Source organism: Acinonyx jubatus, chromosome D3, assembly GCF_027475565.1.
Source record: "Acinonyx jubatus isolate Ajub_Pintada_27869175 chromosome D3, VMU_Ajub_asm_v1.0, whole genome shotgun sequence".
Lineage (NCBI taxonomy): Eukaryota > Metazoa > Chordata > Mammalia > Carnivora > Felidae > Acinonyx > Acinonyx jubatus.
In genome coordinates, this window is record NC_069392.1 from 84121053 (window position 1) to 84142258 (window position 21206).

General features: G+C 36.6%; 1 protein-coding gene across 1 annotated transcript in view; it reads left to right on the forward strand.

Annotated features, from left to right (window-relative positions):
- Nucleotides 1–21206, forward strand: part of DOK6 (docking protein 6) — a 365783-nt gene that overhangs the window by 122738 nt on the left and 221839 nt on the right. The window contains exon 3 of the mRNA XM_027069157.2: nt 16107–16221. Within this exon, the coding sequence (XP_026924958.1) occupies nt 16107–16221 (115 nt within the window). The remainder of the gene's footprint in view (nt 1–16106; nt 16222–21206) is intronic.

The following is a 21206-nucleotide window of genomic DNA, read 5'->3' on the forward strand; positions in this document are numbered from 1 at the left end:
TAGCAAACATTTATTTGTAAGGGCCAGATGGTAAAAATTTTAAACTTTACAGATTCTAAGATCTCTGTTGCCATTCTTCAACTCTGCACTTAGAGTATATCCAACTGCCAGAGACAATATATAAACAAATGGCTGTGGCTGTGTTCTGATAAGACTTTACTTACAAAAATACACGGTAGACCAGATTTGGCCCATAGGCCACAGTTTGCATCCGCAAGATTTCAGTCATTGTTAATTGAGTTCTTCAGTACTTGAAACTATATTTTTTTTTATTTTAAATAAAAAAAGAGTAAATAATGCTGGATATCATGTCTAGATGCTATAGGTATATAGGTAAACCTTAGCTAAACATGATTGGTAGTTAACTAATAGGGCACACCTAGAACTGGTCTCATAAGCTTAGAAAAATAACCATAGTCTCCTTCAGCTTTTTTGTATTCTTTGGGACGGATATATATTAATGATCATACCAATACTCTTTTCCACTCTGTGTCCTTTACTAGAGGAACATAATTGTGCCCATTAGTTATGTTAAGTGGTATCATATACCAAGCCATAGACAGCCAGGCTGAAGAGAAATCAGAGCCCGGGTAAATTGTAATAGGCATATAATTGTTAATAGCAGTTGACTTGCTAGAATTTCACACATCATCATTCCGTTGACTTCTTTTTGAGGGAAGTGGATTTTCTTGCCTCCCTCCTTCCTCTTTCTCTTTCAGGTATAATAAGACTCAGGTGCAGATTGAGGTCATTGTATTACTTGATGGCTGCTATCATCATCCTTTTCTGCAATATTTGATCAATCTGTTTTATTCCCATCCTTAACCCCATTTATCTCCCCTCCTCTAAAGATAATCATTATAATTATAATAAGTTTGATGGGAAACTGTGGGATTCTTACAAATGTATACTGTTGATTTCTTGAACATGTACTACATTGTTAATTCACTTAAGTACTATTCTATTCTAACTTACTGTGTTTCTTATTTTTATTCATGCTGCGTTGTGGCTTTTAAGATCCATTTGCATTTCTATGTGTCCATTTTGCCACTTGCTTCTGTTACGTGATACCCTATAGTTTCCACCCATTATATTTTACTTTTCCATTCTCCTAGTAACAGAAACTAGGTTGCTAGAACTTCTCATTATCCCAAACAATACCATGATTAAGATTTTTGTACTGTGTTTTTATGACCCAACATGAGAAACTTTCTGAGACACATAAAAAGAATGAGATCATTGTGTTAAGGATATATGAATACTTAAATATGTACTACCTGTGACTTTCCAGAATGCCTCTCCATTCTTCACATCTACTGGGTGTGTGAGGGTTCTGTACTCTTGCATTCCCATGGACACTTTCCATTATTTACTGACTTCTCTGAATCTGATGCGTGTAAATCGATATGAAGTTGTGTTTTACCATGTGTTTTTCTATTCCCAATTAATTTGAAAAATTCTCCCTACGCCTGTTTGCTTTCGATGTTTGTTCTTCCAGGAATTCCCCAATCATATCATTTATCCACTTTCCTACCAGAATTCCTGCATTTTTCTTGCTGTTTTGTAAGGTTTCTTTGTCTCTTCTAAATATTAGATTACTTCAGGGTTAGACACGGTAAATAATTTCTCACCTCTGTCATCTGTCTATAACTTTGTGGAGTCTTGCATTAAACAGAAATTTGCAAATTTGGATGTTTTCAAATTTTTCGTGAGTTCGGCTTTAGTCGTTCCTTAAGAAATACTAACCTACCCCACCCATCGTGAAAGATATTATCCTACATTTTATTCAGTTAACATTATAGTTTTGCTTTTAATATTTTTGCCTTTCATCTATCTGGTGTTCAGATTTGTATATGGAATTAGGAATTTCATTTTTTTTAAATATTCAGGGGTCAGTTTTCACTCGCCCATTTATTAAACTTGTTTTTATCTTTATAGTTACTATGGTGACATACATTACACACAACACACACAGTTTTCTCCGATTTCTCTATTCTGTGCTGTCTACTCATTTGTTCTTGTAGCCCTAACATGCCTCTTGTTTTAAAAAGTTACCGTGCTATCACGCTCTGCTGGGACATTTGGTAGGCTATTTCTTCCACAACACACTTGGTTCTCATTTCTTGAAGTTGCTTTAGCAGTTGTCTAAGAACATGTATATAATGCCCTCTTTTTACTCAGCTTCTCTTCAAGGTTTAAATTTTTCTCAAAAAAAAAAATTCCTAGATAGTTCACAGGGTTTTTTTTTTTGTTGTTGTTATTGTGAAGGTATTATTGTATTGTATTGTATTGTGTTGTATTGTATTGTATTTTGTTGTATTTTATTTTATTTTCTGATTAATAATAACTAGTGTAGAGAAATTCCATTGTTTTTTTGTGTTTACTGTAATTGACAATATTGCTGAAAGCTTTTGTTGTCTCTAATAGTTTTTCCGTTGACTCTGTTAGCATCTGTATGTCAGTGATCATTGCCTGCAAATATTGATAGTTTCATTTATTTCTTTCCTAGTCTTTTTCTTTCTTTTTTTTTTCTTCTTTCCTTATTCTCCAGGCCATGTTTACCTTAAAGCAGCGATAGAAGCATACCTGCCAAGTTTCTACTAATAAATGGAATGTGTCTAATGCTTGTGCATGAAGTATTTTTTCATCTTTAACCTTTTAAACAAAGAAAATTCCTTTCTATTCTTGATAGAGTATGAGTTACTTTCTCATAAAATGTGTTGAACTTTATCAGTGGTTTGATTTTTTATCTGCTGAGATAATTATGTGATTTTTCTCACATAATCTGTAATTTTGAGAAATTCATTTGGGTGCATTCTGATGTGAATTATATTTTTACTCCTGAAATAAACCTTACTTGCATGTTGGGATTTTTTTTTCATTAATAAGTAAAATAACTTTTTAAAATTTTTCATATCTTATTTTAGGATCAATATTAGACCAGGCTCAGAAAGCTAAAACATGTTTGCTTTTTTTTTTTCTGGAATATCTTGCAGAAGATATTGATTAATCATATCTTGCAAGTTTAGTAAAACTCAATTATGAAATAGTCTAGAAATGAGCTGTTAGGAGATGAATGTGTTGTTTTGTTTAAGTTTTCTAATTTTTTTGCTGCCACCTTTTGACATTTAGTATTTTTCTAAATATGTATCTTTTCATCTAGGTTTTCAAATTAGTATTCATTTGTTTGCAAGCTTATTAATATTTAGATGTTTTGTTTGTTCAGTTTTTCCCTTTTCAATGCTGTACTTATCTCCACCTTCTTTCTTTTTTCTTTCGTCTAACTTGTCACAAATCCCTTTTATTAATCTTTCCATATGGAAACTTGTTATTTTTGCTTTTGGGAAACTTGTCATTTTTTTCTTCATCTCAGTGATTTCTGCCATTATTTTTTTTATTTCTTTATTTATTGAAATGCTCTTTCTCTTTTTAACTTCTTAAACTGAATGCCTGAGTTCTTTGTTTTCAACCCTTTTTATTCATGAAAAGTATTTTTCAGCCCATGTTTTTCATGTATTTCTTTTTTAGTGTCTCAAATCTTAATGTGTACTGTCCCATTTTCATTAAAATGTATTTTGTAACTTAACTGATAGTTTCCTTTTTAACTCAGATGTTCTTAGAAATATGTTATTTACTTTTTATATGTGTGGAATATTTCATCATCCATTTATTATAAATTTCAGTTATGTTGTATTATGGGGGTATAATGTAATTGGTATAATTTGGCTCTTTTGAGTTTACTTACCCTATTTTATCACCTGATACCTGTTCAAGTTTTATAAATAATACAGATGGACTAGAGAAACCCACATACTTGTTTTGTTGTTGATAGTAGATATGAAAGTGTAGGTCTGTATGGACACTGTAAAGTAACTTGACTCTTAATCTTATCTGGCAGAACTTCCACATCTTTGCTTATGAGTGGGACAGATTTACCATTTAACTTCCTTGTGAACTGTCAGATAATTTTGTCACCTGTGATTATAATTTGTCCTTTTTTAAAAAATTTTTGCTATGCTACGTATGTATCTATGGATTCCAAAACCACTTAGGACAGGCTATAAGGATGCATCGCACTGCTTTTGACATCCGTATTATCTTGCCTGAGAACCAGATTTGATGGGATATCCAGGCAGCCATAATTTCAACTATTCATCCAGGGTCTTAACCTGCAGGCAGGTTCTCTTGCACTTTTCCAGTCTTGTTTTCAGGAGGATCCTAGCTTGTGACGCTCGTAAAGGGTGCCTGACGTGCCCCTGCAGATTTTGTGCGTAAACACGGCTTTGTGTCTTTGAACAGCTGCAGCAGCTTTTTTACAGCAAGGGCCTCCAGGGCTGTTGTCAGTTGTTTTTCATGCCACCAGTGCTGGACCTTCGTAATGTACTACTTTCCATCTGCTGCTACGTAAGGGAAGGTCCGCAGTCTTGGTCAATTCGTGGTAACTCTTCCTAGCTGTCAGATGTACACAGCTAACATTGAACTTCTTTGATCAACAGGTACCTTTTCCTATGTTTTGGTTCCAAAAAACACCAACAAGAGCAGAGTTCCAAAATGCACAATTCATATAACCTCTTGCTCAGATATTAGTGAATTTTCAGATCTTTGTGACAATTACCGACAAATCTATGATTAGAGACCACAGAGGAAGTTTCTGCAAAGAGATGTTTGATTTGTTTGAAAAGGTCAGATAGGAGATTCCTCCTAACTCTGCTATCAGGAAGAGAGTGAGTCCCACCAACAGTCTTTTCAACGCTATTTGTACTGATTTTTCAGGCTGATGGTAGGCTCCCTATGGTGATGCTTTTCTGTTCCCTGATAATGTGTTCAAACCAGTGAAGTTAAGTTATTATTGGCTACATAGAGACTATAATCAAGCACAGAAGAAGCCAAAAATCTCTGGAGCTGTCAGAACTTTTCATCTGGACCTTTCAATTGTCTCTTTTGGCATGATTTTCTCCACGCCTACTCACTGATACCCTAGTTTAAAGGGAACAATAACAACCTGAAAGTTGAGGATCTCACCAGCTCCGTATCAGGTCAGCCTCAGTGGTGGTCCCCCCTCAGAAATCAATAAATGATTTTTCTAGAAAATAATGGTTTTTCATGTTTTATTACCGTATCACTGCATTTGCCCCAGGACCCCGACACTGGCAGACCTCAGTGGCAAAGAGGACTTGTGTGAATGGTCCTCTGCCTCCCATCTGCTTGACCTCTGGGGGAGCCACGTCATGGAGCTGCATGATCATTTGATTAAGCACCGATAAAAAAAGAAAAAAACACATATTTAATGCTTTTAGATGGGTCGTGATAAGCAGAGTTATCCTTGCTTTTTTTTTAAACATTTATTTATTTTCGACAGACAGAGCACCAGTGGGGGAAGAGCAGAGAGAGAGGGAGACACAGAATCGGAAGCAGGCTCCAGGCTCTGAGCTGTCAGCACTGAGCCTGACACAGGGCCCGAACCCATGAACCGTGAGATCTTGACCTAGTATCCTTGCTTTTTAAGAAACTATCAGGCTCAGTCTGTGAAGTGTCCAACTCGATTTTGGCTCAGGTCATGATCTCGTGGTTTGCGGGATCGAGCCCCATGTTGGGACTCTCTCTCTCCCTCTCTGTCTGTTCCTCCCCCGCTCTCTCTGTCTCTCTAAATAAATAAAAATGTGAAAAAACATAAACTATTTTGTTATTAGAGAAATCGGAGTATATACAAAATGTTTTGCGGTTTTTTTTTTTGAGTCATTTTTATCTTTAAGACTACTTACTTTATAGCAAACAAGGGTAGCTATCATCAAATAATTGTGTGCAGTTGTATTCATTTCCTAGGGCTGGTCTACCAAACTGCCACAAATTTGGTAGTGAAAGTCACAGAAATTTATCGTCTCATGGTCCTGGCTGCTAGAAGTCAGATAGCAAGGTGTCAGCAAGGCTGCGCTCTAACAAAACCTCTGGGAGCGGCTTCGCTTGCCTTCTCCAGCCTCTGGTGGCTCCAAGTGTTCTTTGCCTGTGGCAGCATCACATCAGTCACCTTCCCATGGCTGTCGCCACTTTGCCCTTGCTTCCAAGCCCCCTCCGCCCTTCTCGTGTAAGAACACTTCATTGGATTTAGGGCCCACACCGAATCCAAGATGATCTCCTCCAAAATCTCTAATTCAGTTACTTCTGCAAAGAGCTCTTTCCGGAAACGAACAAGGATCATTCAAAGGATCTAGGGCTTAGGACTTGGAAATACCTTTTAGGGGCCACTGTTCAACCCAGTGCAATAATGAAGATTTCATTTTGTACATCTGCTAAGAGAAGTTACAGGAGCTGTATAGTTGCTGTTATGTCTGCGTTGTAAAACGACAGTTCTCACAATAAGAACGGTATTCTAGCTGACTGGGCTGTTTCATGCCTTTTTGTTCCTTAGAGTCGGTGATACATATTATTAGACATGCTAAATTTATCCTGGGGAGAGAGAGGCGAGGTTGGAAGGGGAGGAAGTTGGGGGTGGGGGGAGAGGAAGAGGGCAGGGAGGAGAAAGGGAGGGCAGAAAGAAGTACATAGTTTTCCTACTTTAGTACATATTTTCTTATGGATTAATTTTCTGCATTTCTTAGACCTAAAAATAGATTATCTCTATACTTTATAATAGACTACCTCAAAATACTTTAGGGGTAATAAAGTAATGAGTTTTCCTGTTACTCCTTTTGTCATCCTTACAATTTGAGTCTTTTTTTGTCATTGACTTCACCTTCTTGCAATAACTTCTTGATTAACAATTATTTGCCATTAATAAATGGCATGATGCTCAAAGCAATAGCTATTGCATAAATTGATAAAAAGAGCACACTAGTTTGAGAAACAGGAGGCATGGCCCTGATTCTGGTCATCACTTTGACTAACTGTGTGATGGCCAACCAGACAGGGGTGGCCATTTCCCATTGTTCAATGAAGGAAGCTCAGGAGTAGGTCTGCTTTATTAGTTAGAATGTTTTTGGCTGCAAGTAACAGAAAATTCAAATCAAACAACTTACAGAAGAGCATTATCGCATATGAGCATATCGAGAAGAGCCAGAAAAAGGAACTGGCTTCAAGGTTAGTTGATTCAGTAACCCGTGTTCAAGAATGAAAATTAAGGATCTGTTCTGCCCCCCATCGCTGCTCTGCCGCCTTAGGATTGCCTTCATCTTTAACCTAGTAGAATGATAGCTGCAGCATTTCTGAATGATGACATCCAGACAGCATCCATTGGGGAAGAGGGATGATTTTAGCCCAAGGCTATCTCCGTATCAGAAAACATTAATCAGAAGCAACCAGAAAACTTTTGTTCACATCTTATTTGTCATACTTAGGTTACAGCCTCTTTCCTAAACCGATCATGAGCAAATAGACCATCAGCCCAAGAATAGCAAGTTCTACCATGATACTTGAGGTGAGAGACTCCCACCAGGGCACTTGAGCTGTAGAATGCAGGGGTAGCTAGCTGAACAAAATTAGGTTCTGGTAAGAATGAAGGAGCTGGAATCAGATGCTGTGTACACAGCCAGTTGTGACTATTATAGAAAATTCCAGTTCTAGTATAATTTTATCTATAATTACTCTTTTCTAAATGATGCATTTCATAAAGTGGTTTAATATTTGAGAGACCTTAAATGTTTCAAAGACATAAACTAAGCTTGTAATTACTGATTATATACATGCTGGGGTGGTCAAATATTAAACATTGGAGGACTCTATCACAGCACATAATATCAGAGCACAGAGACACGAAGAGCTTAGAAAATGAATTACATTGATTTTTTTAGTGTTATGCATTCATGTTTTTCAGTGACAGGAGACAAATACAAAGAAAAAAGCTACTGGAAAATTGATGTAAATTTTACTAGAAAGACACCGTTGTAAAATTCCTATGCAAATATTGTCACCCAGGTATTGGAGCATACAATGTATAGGGTGACACCAGTATTTAAGTTCTTATTATGAAAGCTGAGGATTTAAGCATGGAAAGATTGAGATTTATTAATAGTAATAATTTTTTAAAAATAGTAAAATCCCCATCTTCTTTTCTTACTAGAAAGATCAATATTCTCTATTTTAATAAAGTGACATTTTATTAAACCAGTTCCTAAAATGTACCATTTTATTCTAAAAAATAAAATCTTTATGGGGCGCCTGGGTGGCCGCAGTCGGTTAAGCGTCCGACTTCAGCCAGGTCACGATCTTGCGGTCCGTGAGTTCGAGCCCCGCGTCAGGCTCTGGGCTGATGGCTCGGAGCCTGGAGCCTGTTTCCGATTCTGTGTCTCCCTCTCTCTCTGCCCCTCCCCCGTTCATGCTCTGTCTCTCTCTGTCCCAAAAATAAATAAAAAACGTTGAAAAAAAAATTAAAAAAAAAATCTTTGACTTAATTAAAACAACCATAGAAAATTAGTAAAATACCAGGATTAAAAGAAGTATTAGTAAATTAATAAAAAAGGAGAGTGCAATTTATTTTCTAATTCATTTTGATATACTTTTTAAAAGTCTAAATGTTAACTTTTTTCACTTTTCAAAATGTAGTTAGGTTTATAGAAAGAAATTGAGCACTTAGATATAGGCAGGTATCTAATCTCAATTGTCATGACAGCAAACCTATAAAAGATACTTTAAAATTCAGAGTAATCTCATTATGTATGTTTCTTTCACCTTGATCCTTTACACATGTTTTAATTAGATTGTTTGGGGGGTTGTTTTGCTATTGAGTTACATGAGTCCCTTGTACATTTTGGATAATAATCTCTTATCGTGATTTGCGTGATACATGGTTTGCAAATATTTTCTCTCAATCTGTAGATTGCCTTTTCATTTTGTTGATTGTTTCCTTTGGTGTGCAGAAGCTTTTTTTGCGAGGACCATATGATTTCATTTACATGTGGAATCTAAAAAATAAAACAAACGAATAAACAATCAAACAAAAAGTCAAATCAGACATATTAATACAGAGAACAAATTGATGGTTGCCAGAGGGGAGATGAGTGTGAAGATGGGAAAAATGGGTGAAGGGGAGTGGGAGATACAAACTTCCTGCTTGGAATGAATGCCCATTCACAGGAATAAAGGTACAGTGTAGGGAATAGAAGCCATCGTATTGTAATAGCATTGCATGCTCACAAATGGTAGTTCTACTTCTAGTGAGCACAGCATAGTGTATAAAGTTGTTGAATCACCATGTTGAATACCTGAAAGTAATGTAACGTTGTGTGTCAACTATACTCAAATTAACAAATAAATAGAATTAAAAATAATACTTCCAAACTCACTTTATAAGTCCAACATCACCATGATACGAAAGCCAAAGACATCACAAGGAAAGAAGATACAGGCTGATGAACATAGATGTAAAACTCCTCAATAAAATACTAGCAAACCAAATTCAACAACACATCAAAAAGACTACACACTATGTCCTAGTGGGATTTATCCCTAAGATACAAATTTGGTTTAATATATGCAAATCAAGCAGTGTGATACCTCACATTAACAGAGTGAAAGATCAAAAACATAATCATCTCAATAGATGCAGAAAAAACATTTGACAAAGTGTAACGTCCAATCACGATTTAAAAAACCTCTCAATTAAATATGTAGAGAAGGAAATTTCTTTAACAAAATAAAGATGTTTATGAAAAGCTCACAGCTAACATCATAATCAGTGGGGGGAAACTGAAAGCTTTTACTCTAAGATCCAGTACAAGGTTGGGATGCCCACTTCTATTCAACATACTATTAAGTACTAGAATGAGCAATTAGGCAAGAAACGAAATAAAAACCATCAAAATCAGAAAGAAAGGAGTGAAATTATTTCTGTTTGCAGATGACATGATCTTATATGTTTAAAATCATAAAGACTCTTTTCTTAAAAAAAAAGTAAAACCCTCTTAGAGCTAATAAATGAATTGGCGTGCCTGGGTGGCTCAGTTGGTTAAGCGTCTGACTTCTGCTCAGGTCATATTACAGAGCATAAGTTCGAGCCCCATGTCAGGCTCTGTGCTGACAGCTCACAGACTGGAGCCTGCTTTGTGTTCTGTGTCTCCCTCTCTCTCTGCCCCTCCCCTGCTGGCACCCTTGTCTCTCTCAAAAATAAATGAACGTTAAAAAATTTAAAAAAGAAGAACTAATGAATTAAGTTGCAGAGTACAAAATCTACATAAAAAAATCAGTTGCATTTCTTTATAGCAACGGTGATCTCTCCAGGAAGGAAATCAAGAAAACAATCCCATTTAAAATACCATCGAAAAGAATAAAACACTTGGGAATAAGTTTAACTGAATAGGTGAAAGATCTGTTGCTAAAAGGTATAAAACATTGTCAAAAGAAATTGAAAAGACACAAATGGAAATATCCTGTGTTCGTGGGTTGGAAGAATTCATATTGTTAAAATGCCCGTACTATCCATAGTGATATATGGATTCAATACAATCCCTATCAAAATTTCAAAGACATTCTTCACAGAAACAGAAAAAAAAATTCTAAAATTTATATGGAACCACAAAAACCCTGAATAGCCAAAGCAGTCTTGAGAAGGAACAAAACTTTAGACATTGTATTTATGTATTTCCAATTATATTAGAGAATATGGTAATTAAAAGCTGTAGTAATTACAACAGTGTGGTAATGGCATAGAAGCAGACACATAGACCAATAGAACAGAATAGAGAGAGCCCAGAATTACATATACTCACACATATATGTGTGTATATATATATGCATATAATAATGCGTACCTGGTCAACTAAGTTTCGAGAAGAATGCCAAGAACACACAAGGGGGAAAGGACAGTGTCTTTAATAAATGCTAGGAAAACTGGATATCCACGTGCAAAGGAATGAAATTGAATTCTTTTCTACACCATACACAAAAATCAACTCAAAGTATAAATTTTTCCTACAGAAATTAAGTGTAATTTTTTTTCCTACAGAAAATTAAAAGTAATTTTTTCCTACAGAAAAAAGTTATGTGTTTCATCTTTGAACCTTCTGACTCAATCACTGTGAATTCCTTAGGGATTACTCCTTGACATGAAAATGAAATAGCTCCGATTAGCAAAGTCACCACTTATGTGTGTTTATATTTGGGTTTTAATTGTATCACTTAATAACACCTTTAAATTGTTGACCATGTCATTTATGGACTTAGACCTGAACTGCCTGAATCCTTTTGAAGTAACTTTCCTTCCGTTAAATTCTGCTAATTTCATATTTATTTGAAGTAATTAACTCTTTTATTAAACTTTAATTATATTTTGTACTTCTATAGCCATGTGAATAAGCAGTATTTAGAAATATATATTGTTAAATGATGCAATAATTTATTGATGTATATTATTGAAATACTCTAGAATTTCACAATTTTAATGTGTTGATTATTTTTGACAGGTTTTAGACTAATAAAAACATTTTTATTTTTAAAAATTAAAAAATATTATTTTAAAAGTAGTTCTTATCTCAGAAAATACCAAGTTCCCACTGAATGGTAAATCCATACAGTACCAAGAGGGAGATGTAAAGATAGGGGATGCAGATATATTAGATCTTGACCTGAATTGTTATGATTCAAAAAGATTTTTTAAGATGTATTTCTATTAAAAAGGAACAGTTCTGGGGGTGCCTGCGTGGCTCAGCTGGTTAATCGTCTGACTTTGGCTCAGGTCATGATCTCAAAGTTCATGAGTTCAAGCCCCCCATTGGGCTCTGTGCTGACAGCTCAGAGCCTGGAGCCTGCTCTGGATTCTGTGTCTCTTTCTCTCTGCCCCTCCCTGCTCGTGCTCTGTCTCTCTGTCTCTCTCTCTCTCAAGAATAAATAAACATTTTTAAAAACAATTTTAAAGGAACAATTCTGGAGATATGCAAACTTCTTAGAAAGCCTTCTGGTACGATTTTATAACATTTTATAATTTAGTATAATACTTGCATTTCCTAACCAAGACAACCTGAGAAGCAGAATTTTGTCCCCTTCATGAATATTTTGCTCTCCTGGCCTGTCTTTAATGTCTTAGAGCACATGCTGAAGTGCATGGCATCACACTCTTGGTCAGCAACCAAGAGCCTTGCACTATTCTGGAAACCACCGTAGCAATGTCTGCTTAAGGAGGTTGTCTACATTTCTAAATTTCTAAATGTAAATTTTACAGAAGAGCAAACACAGTGTTCACACTACATCATCTGTCAGATTGCCTAAGGCACAGAAGTTGGAGCATCCCCAGTGCTGGCTGCATTTTGCTAAGCTATCCATTAATTTGTTTTGTTGATTTTTGCTATGAGAGGACAAAAAAGATGGAATTCAGGATGTCTGTTCTAATATTCTTTTATATTTGTAAGTAAAATATTTGGGGATGACCCTTGAGCAGAATAGTAAACGCTTGTATGTACTGTTTTGTACAACTAGATATTACACATGATATAGCTTACATAGCAGCATATAACTTTTAAGTTCACCTGTCAGAAATTGCATGAATTCTTGGACAACACATAATCTTCATTGCTTTTAGATTCTACTTAATTTGGGTAAGATCCTTTGTTTACTTAAAATTAATAGCACTTGAAAATAATCTTTTTCAAACGTAACTTCAATTTGCTACGTTAGGATAAAAATCAAGTTAAATATTATTTGAGTCACTTAACAAATCATTTAAAAATTCAAGAATTTAACTTTATTTGAGAATATGCTTTAAGGTACTTTAAATATAATATGTGAGTCATTGTTCTAATAAAAGCATTTTTACTCTTCTCCCCAAGGTATTGATCCTCTGAAACTGTGAGATATTGGTGTCTAATTTCTCTTTCTTGGAAGAGGAAATGAGTATTTTCAGATACATAGATATATAAGTAGATATAAAAAACATACATAGTATATGTATATTTGTGTATGTGCATGTATATGAAGCAAATCTTTTTTCAGTTATTTTGCTTAAAATCACTTATTTTACCGATTTTAATTTTGCATGTTAATTTTTTTTTATTTTCTCAGTGTTTATTTATCTTTTTGAGAGAAAGAGACAGAGGGAAACAGAGCATGAGTGGGGAAGGGGCAGGGAGACACAGAATCCGAAGCAGGCTCCAGGCTCCCAGCACAGAGCCCGACGTGGGGCTCGAACTCACAGACTGCGAGATCATGACCTGAGCCGAAGTCAGACGCTTAACTGACTGAGCCATCCAGGTGCCCCAGTTTTGCATGTTAATGTTAATGAGATAATTACAAATAGAAAAATAAACATCAAAAAAAGATGCCTTAAAATGAACTTTTCAGCAGTGTGACAGAACTGTAAAATCATTGGGACAGAGAATAAAAAGGCTCCTCTGGACAGCCTACACAGCAACCCTGAGAAATGGGTTTGTTATTTTATGAGGCTGAGTCTAGGTCACTACAGATTTTAGAAGGGAACATGACAAATAACCAGGCTTTCCTCACAGTTTTATTTCACAGACATTAGTTTCCATGGCATGGGTACAATTTTTGGTCTTGAATTGATGCTTTTAATTATTTTGTTGCTATCATGTCCTCATCAGCATCAAAGGTAGCATCTTCAAAATTGGAGGACTAAAAATTTAAAAATACATGAAATATATCTGAACGTTTTTCTCCACCTCAGACACTAGCTGGTGATTGCTAGTGCTTCTAGGATGGCGTTGCGAGTCATGGATGGAATTAAATCTTTTCAGCAACATCCTGCATTTGCGACTAAAGCATGTGTGATTAAAAAAACAAGCACTGAACATTGATCAAGCAAGTCAAAGCTGGTACCCTTCTCAAAGACAAGGGAAATACCCAGTTCCTGTCCATTCTAGCCATCCCTTCCCACCTAAGGCGGGAAGGACTGAGACCCACTTGTGAAGTCCACCTGTTAAGTCCAAAACTGAGACCTTAAAAAAAAAAAACAACTGAGACCTTACCCTAGAACTAGCGAATGCTTGCCCCGCCCCCCCACACCTCACCACCAGGCCAGCCACGGCCTACCTTTTTTTACCCAACACACATATCTGGCTATGAAGACAAAATTATAAGAACGGAGAAAAAATAGAACCATATAAAATGCACAATTAAAATAATAAAATGCAGAAAAAGAGTACAAGACAAAAATAGGAAAAAAGAACAAGGGCAACAAAGAGAAAACAGCAGCAAATATGGTAGATGGTACAACTACATCAATGATGACTTTAAACATCAACAGTCTAAATGCACCAATTTTATTTCATTTATTTATTTATTTACTTACTTACTTACTTATTTATTTGAAAAAGAGCAAGCACATGCAAGCAGGGGGAAAGGGGCAGAGAGAGAAAGACTCTCCAGCAGGCATCACGCTCAGCATGGAACCTGATGTGGGGCTCGATCCCATGACCCCGGGATCATGACCTGAGCCAAAATCAAGAGTCACATGCTCAACCAACTGAGCCACCCAGGTGCCCCTAAATGCACCAATTAAAAGACAGAGATTGTCAGAGTGAATCCAAAAACAAGATCTAACAACATGTTTTCAAAAAGGAACCCACCTTAAATATAAAGACACACATAGATTAACAGTAAATGAGTATAGAAAAACATATCAGGCTAACATTAGTAAAAAATATAATTAAAAGTTTCGTTAAAATATACCGTGCTAACATTAATTTGAAAAGGGGAGGTAGTTTTTTAATTTCAGACAAAGAAGACTTCAAAAGGAAAGTTATCAGGAATAAAGAAGGTCATTACATATTGTAAATTGGTCAATCCTACAAGAAGACATAAAGATCTTTAATGTGGGTGCACCTAACAACAGAGGCAAAAGTTGATAGAACTACAAAGAGAAATAGATGAATCGACTATCACAGTTGGAGTCTTCAATATCCCTCCATCACAAATGGACAGATCCAGCAGGCAGAAATTCAGTAAGGACAGAGTTAAACTCAACAGCACCATCAGTCGACTAGATATAATAGACATCTACAGACAGTATCATCAAACAGCAGAACACATTCTTCCCTGCTTTTACAGGACATTCACCAAAGGACACCACATTCAGGGCCACCAAACATACCTGAACAAATTTAAAAGAATAGAAATTGTACAATATCTGCTTTCAGATCACAGTGGAGTTAAACTAAAAATCAAAAAATCGATCAATCAATCAATAAACTAAAAATCAATAATGGCAAGATAGCTGGAGAATCCTAAGATGTATGGAGTTAAACGACACACTTCTAATCGATACATGGGTCAAATAAGGAACCTCGAGGGAAATTTTTCAATATTTGAACTAAGTGAAAATGAGAACAAACCTGTCAGACCTTTTGTGTTAGAAGAAGTAACAACATGCAGCATGCTGAGAAGCAAATTAAAATATTTACCTCATACAACAGTATTATTGCCATGTGTCTGCAGAGCAATTGGGAGAATAGACGTTTCCCATTTCTGTGGACTGTGGAGAAAAATAAAAGGTGCACAAGTCGTAGCAGAAGACCTTGTGCTCCATAAAAAGTTTGGAGCTAGAGTAAATAAGTGTGTTTAATGTTTACTAATTGCCAAATGAATAAGGAATTGCTAACTTGGGTGCATGAATCGTGGGTGGGCCTTAATGAGAGAATGTGGTGAGGTAGCAGTGGGTACATGAAGTTATGAACGCCAGGTGCATTTTTCAGGGAAGCGAGTCCATTGCTTATATTTAAGGACCTCAAATTTTCAAGACACTTTTTCTACCAGTTGACGGGTGCCATTTGCATCGTCACTATGGTCTTACCAGGAACTTGCACCATGGTTGAGAGTTAGGAGAGGGGTGAGTTATTAAATCCAATCAGTGTTTAACAAAAATTTACTGAGAATCTTCTATATGCCACGCCAGCTATTGTTGGCAGAAGATACAATTTTCATAAGAAGACAGAGTCCTTGCTTTCATGGAGTTATGAAATTCAGCAAAGATCAAAACTGAGGGCGGAAGAGAAGCCATCTTTTGTTTTGTTTTTTTTTCATTCTGTATTGTTTTTGGCTACAGTTCTTTGGAAATGAGTACAAATGTTCAGTGGAGATTGGTTTAAGAGAGTAATAACGGATTATTCTGTTTCAGCACTCTGGTATACAGCCTCCATTATACACTAAGTGAAAAATATTTTTCTTTCAAGGTAACTGAACTGCACAACATCAAAAATATAACCAGACTGCCTCGAGAGACAAAGAAGCATGCAGTAGCAATTATCTTTCATGATGAAACGTCAAAGACATTTGCCTGTGAGTCAGGTAAGCAATTGCAGCCTCTGTCTACAGTTTGTGGAAATTGAACTGCGCCCGAGACAATGGCCCAGATGGATGAAGTTACACCACTGACTAGGAAGGCGTTTTGTGGTAAGACTGGGCTGTAGAAGACTTTAGGAGGAAGCTCAACATATTGATTTCTACAGATGTTTTGGGTGCTTGTTTGTCATCTGTCTGTGTCTGGATTTTGCTCCCAGGTGGTCAGAGGACTCTGGAGGTTTCCATGCGAGCTTGAAGAATTAAGTAAACGGTGCCTGGGAGCTGTTGTCAGGGCAAGCTTGCGACTCGTACTCTGGTCCTTGCCGGGTGCGGCTGTAGGCACTCGGTGGGAAAATAATTGCGCTGCCACGAAAGTGTGGCAGAGCACAGCCGAAGTCCCCAGACATTCTAGAACAGAACTTTGAGCAATTGGTTGCTTTCATGGCTTCTCAGTACTACAGGGGAATACATTTCAGATTGAATTTTGGCATCCCAGCTCATAAAGCACTCTGACATCATTGAGACACAAGGCAGTTTATAGTTCGAACTTGCAGTATTTTTCATTTTGAAATCCCTGCGCTAAGTAACGTATTAGATGGCTTATTACAGCTTTTTAAAGATTTTGCTCAGTGGAGGAGTGCATTCCTTTTACAGTGGATGGAAGCAAAAGACAGTAAGGGTTCAAAAGATGTGAATTTAAAGTAATAGGCCTTTAGTAGAAGCCTTACTATTTTTTGAAAAGGAAATAAAGCTTCTGGAGTTATGAAGTTTCTAGGTGTCATTCATACCAGGTTCTCTTATTCTTTATTCGCCTTGTCCGAATAAAATGGTTCACACCTCCTCACCTACGCTTCTCTCAGTTTTGCTAAAGTGAATTGGGACTTATCAAAGTGTTTCTCTCTCCTTGGATGCTTTTAATCCCTTTTGCCATCCTTCTCTCCGCCCGTCATCTGGACTCATTTCATCATTTAAAATTGACTTTTGGCATCGCATAGAAGTCTGGTAACTGGTGATATCAATTCCATTTTATAACGGAACCTGTCCCAACCTTGCCGTTATTCACATCTAAAAGTGCGTGTGCCTTCATGTTTCCTGTCTAACCGGTTCACTTTTCTCTGAGCTCTTAGCTCTTGTCTCCTATTGAAACTAACAACCAGAAAATTGGTTTTCCAGAAAAGATAAAAGATAATTTTCACTATTGTTTGTATGTTTGTGCTGCTTTACATTTTTGAAATTATACTGGGCCATGTTGTGTGTATGCTTAGGCAACGCTGAAGTCTGTTATTTCAGTGAAGAATGATATCAAATTATGTTTCTGAAATTCGGACTCAAGAGTCATAACCCACAAGTCTGACACTGGAAGCTTTTTAAGATTATTTTTATTTGTATTTTCTTTGTGGCAGTGGTGGTTTCATGGCTCATGTAAGAGTTTTGACAGATGCAGGGTCCTTCGTTAGAACGAAATGGCCTTAATATCCAGGAGAGGAATTTGCAGACATCGAGGCTGAAGATAGATCCAAGTGTAAAACTAAAAGAATGGTTTTATTTGGATTCCTAGCACGGAGTTTTCAACTAGTTTAAATTATGACTTATTTGAATTATTTGTTTTTTAAATCACTTTTTTGTATGTAGATAGAGCGGTCTGCTTGACGGCTTTCACTTGCTGGTAGTGAAAGTATTTAAGAAACTTTGGCACAAGCTTCTTAAATTTTCTTAACTTCATGGCACATGACAGTGGAAAACAAAGAAACTGCTTGAAACACATAAACAGGGAATTTGAGTATCTTTTCTAGCAGATTTTATTTTTTAGATCAATGTTAATTAAGACCAGTAGTCCATGTCTGTTGATAAAATGGCAAAATTATTTGGGGAAAAAAAGAGCCCAACGGTAAAGCAGTCACAGATGTGAAAATCAAAATAGCAATATGGTTGAAGCCAAAATGAAAAGGAGCTCTCAGATTTATTTCTAATGCGAATGCATGTAAAAGTATATTCTCATGATGGCTACTGAGAATGTGAATTGCCTCAATTTTTTCTTTCGAGAAAACCAACAACTGCTATTAAATAATATGCATACCCTTGACTCAGTGAGCCTCTTTGGGAACATATCCTGTATGAATATATGCACCAGTACGTGAGGTCGTAGGTTTAAGCAAATTATGTGTAATTACAACAAAATCAGAAACAAATGAATGGCTATCAAGAAAATACTTGAACGAATTGCGGTATATCCTCATCACAAGATATTATGCAATCACTAGGAAGAATTCTGAGTAAGCCAATTAACTTGAAGACACTTGTATGAATTTTAGTACCTCAAGCAAAACACGTCATCAGAGAAGTGCGTACTGAATAATGGCATTTGTAAAAGAAACAATGAGAGAGATAGTGTGTGTTTTAACACGTGTTACCTGGGGTGAGAGGAGATAGTAATGAAGTGGTTGGAAAAGGAAGATGGGGAAAAATGCAAGCAAAAAAGGGAAAAGAAGAAAATACCCAGCATAGAACTATCCCATTTATATGAAATGAACATGTGAAGGTGTGAATGCATGCATCCAGTGTTTAAAGTAAGTTAGTCACTAGGGAAATGCAAATTAAAACTACAGTGAGAAAAAAAAAAACCATAAAACCACAATAAGCTGTCACTGTGCCCCTGTCAGAATGGCTAAAAGTTTTTTTTTTTTTTTTTAAGTAACACCACCAAATGTTTGTGAGGATGCAGAGAAACTAGATCCCTCATACATTGTTGGCAGGATTATAAAACGGTAAAGCCACTTCGGAAAATGGCGAGCAGCTTCTTATAAAATTAACCATGTAATGATTCCACAATGCAACAATTGCCTTCTTGGACATTTATCTCGGGAAAAAAATGGAAATTTATGTTCATGCACATACATATACACATACAAAAAAATATTCATAATAGCATTGCTCACAATAGCCAAAAGCCGGAAAGAAGCCAGAGGTCTTTTAACAAACTGTGGTGCATTCACACCATGAAACACCCCTCAGCGACAAAAAGGAACACACTATTGATAAATGCAGCAACCTGGATGAGTCTTGAGTGAATTATGCCAACCAAGCGAAAGAACGTCAATCCGAAAAGATTACATATTTTGTGAATCCATTTGTGTAACATCTGTGAAATGACAAATTTTAGAAATGGAGAACAGAGTCCTTGTCAGAGGTTAAGAATGGGATCGGAGGTGTGGGGGCCCAAGGGGATGAAGGGTCGTAAAAGTAACTGAACTTGCGTTGGCACTGAGCAGTTATCCTGATTATAATGGTGCATAAACACACCCACACAGGTGGCAAATTATGTACAGAACTTACACACACACAGGTAAGTACAAGTAGAACTGGGGAAATCTGAATAAGATCAGTGCACAATCAATGTCATTATCTTGGCTGCGATATTATACTATAATTTTGCAAAATATTACCATTGGGGGAAAGTGGGCAAAGTTTACACAGAATCTCTCTATAATATTTTTATTACTACTGTAGTTATCTCAAAAATCTTTGCAGTAGAAAATATCTCTATACTATCTCTAAGGTCATCTGTGATATATTTTTAAGTTAATGACAGGTTAGGGGGGACTTGGAGGGGAAAAAATGTTTGGTATATTCTAATACGGTAAAAAGTAACTGACAACAGTAATGACAAACAACAAAAATAATCCTAAATGTGTGCCTATGTAGCTTCTGTATGTTTTGTGAACACAAAGAAACATGGACAAGGGGACACATGTGTGTGTTGTTCCTTCTAACAGGGACTCCTTGCGTGAGCCCCTCCCCAGCCTACGATGCCCCCTGCGCACCGTTTCTCCTGGACGTTTCCATGTGTGCTTTCATTTTGGCACTGGTGTCTCATGCCCTTCACATCAGTGCCTATGCTCTCCACATCCACAGCACCCTGACCTTGGCCTTCACTTACCCTGTTCACAATCTCTCCATCATATTTAAGCTCAGTGAGGACATGACCATGTTTTCCTTCTCACCTTAGACTCACCAGCATCACAGTGCTAATACAAATGTGTTGCATTAATGAAGTAATAAATGAGCAAAATTTGTATGTAAGTTTTGTGATAACGATATATTTATCATTCAGCTTTTCCCAAGAGATATTTCTTTTTTCAAAACAACTTTTTGAAACTAATTTGGCAGCCCCATGGGGAAAATTGTTTAAGTTGCCAGATGACAGATCGTTGTGTGTTTGTGATAGCATGAGAGGGAGTAAGTGATCGTTGTGCTGTGTGTGTGTGTTTGTGTGTGTGAATTGCCATGGCCCACCAGACCTGCTGCGATAACTCTATGAGTAGAATGTTGTGGAACACAAATAAGAATTTCTGGAGCTTGCCTATTACTTGAAGAGACCCCTTGATCCTTGTTTTTTTTTTGGACATGTTCACTCTCAAGTCAATGCCTACTAAATGAAGGAGCAGATGGCTTAGATGTTGGAAACCCAGTATCTGGCTAAGAGATTCTGCTTATCGTCATTAAGGAAAAGAGAAAGAAGGGAAAAGAGCTCAACTATGCCAGTATAGGAATACCTAAGGGATATTGCGGGTTTGGTCCCAGACCACCACAATAAAGTGAATGTTGCAATAAAGTGAGTCAAATGAATTTTTTAGTTTCCCAGGGCATGTAAAAGCTATGTTTCTACTAAAACTGTAGTCTATTAAGTGCGCAATAGCATTATGACTAAAAAAATGCACATACCTTCAACATACTCAAATAAAATGCAACCTTTCACATTAAAAAAAAAATTGCACATACCTTAATTTAAAAAGACTTCTTTGCCAAAAAATGCTGACCGTCAGCAAGTACAGTAATCTTTTTGCTGAGGGAGCGTCTAGCCTCAGTGTTGACGGATCAGGGTGGTAGTTGATGAAGGTTGGGGTGACTGTGGCAGTTTCTTAAAATAAGACAGTGAAGTTTGCCACATCGGCTGACTCTTCCTTTCATGAACAATTTCTCTGTAGCAAGCA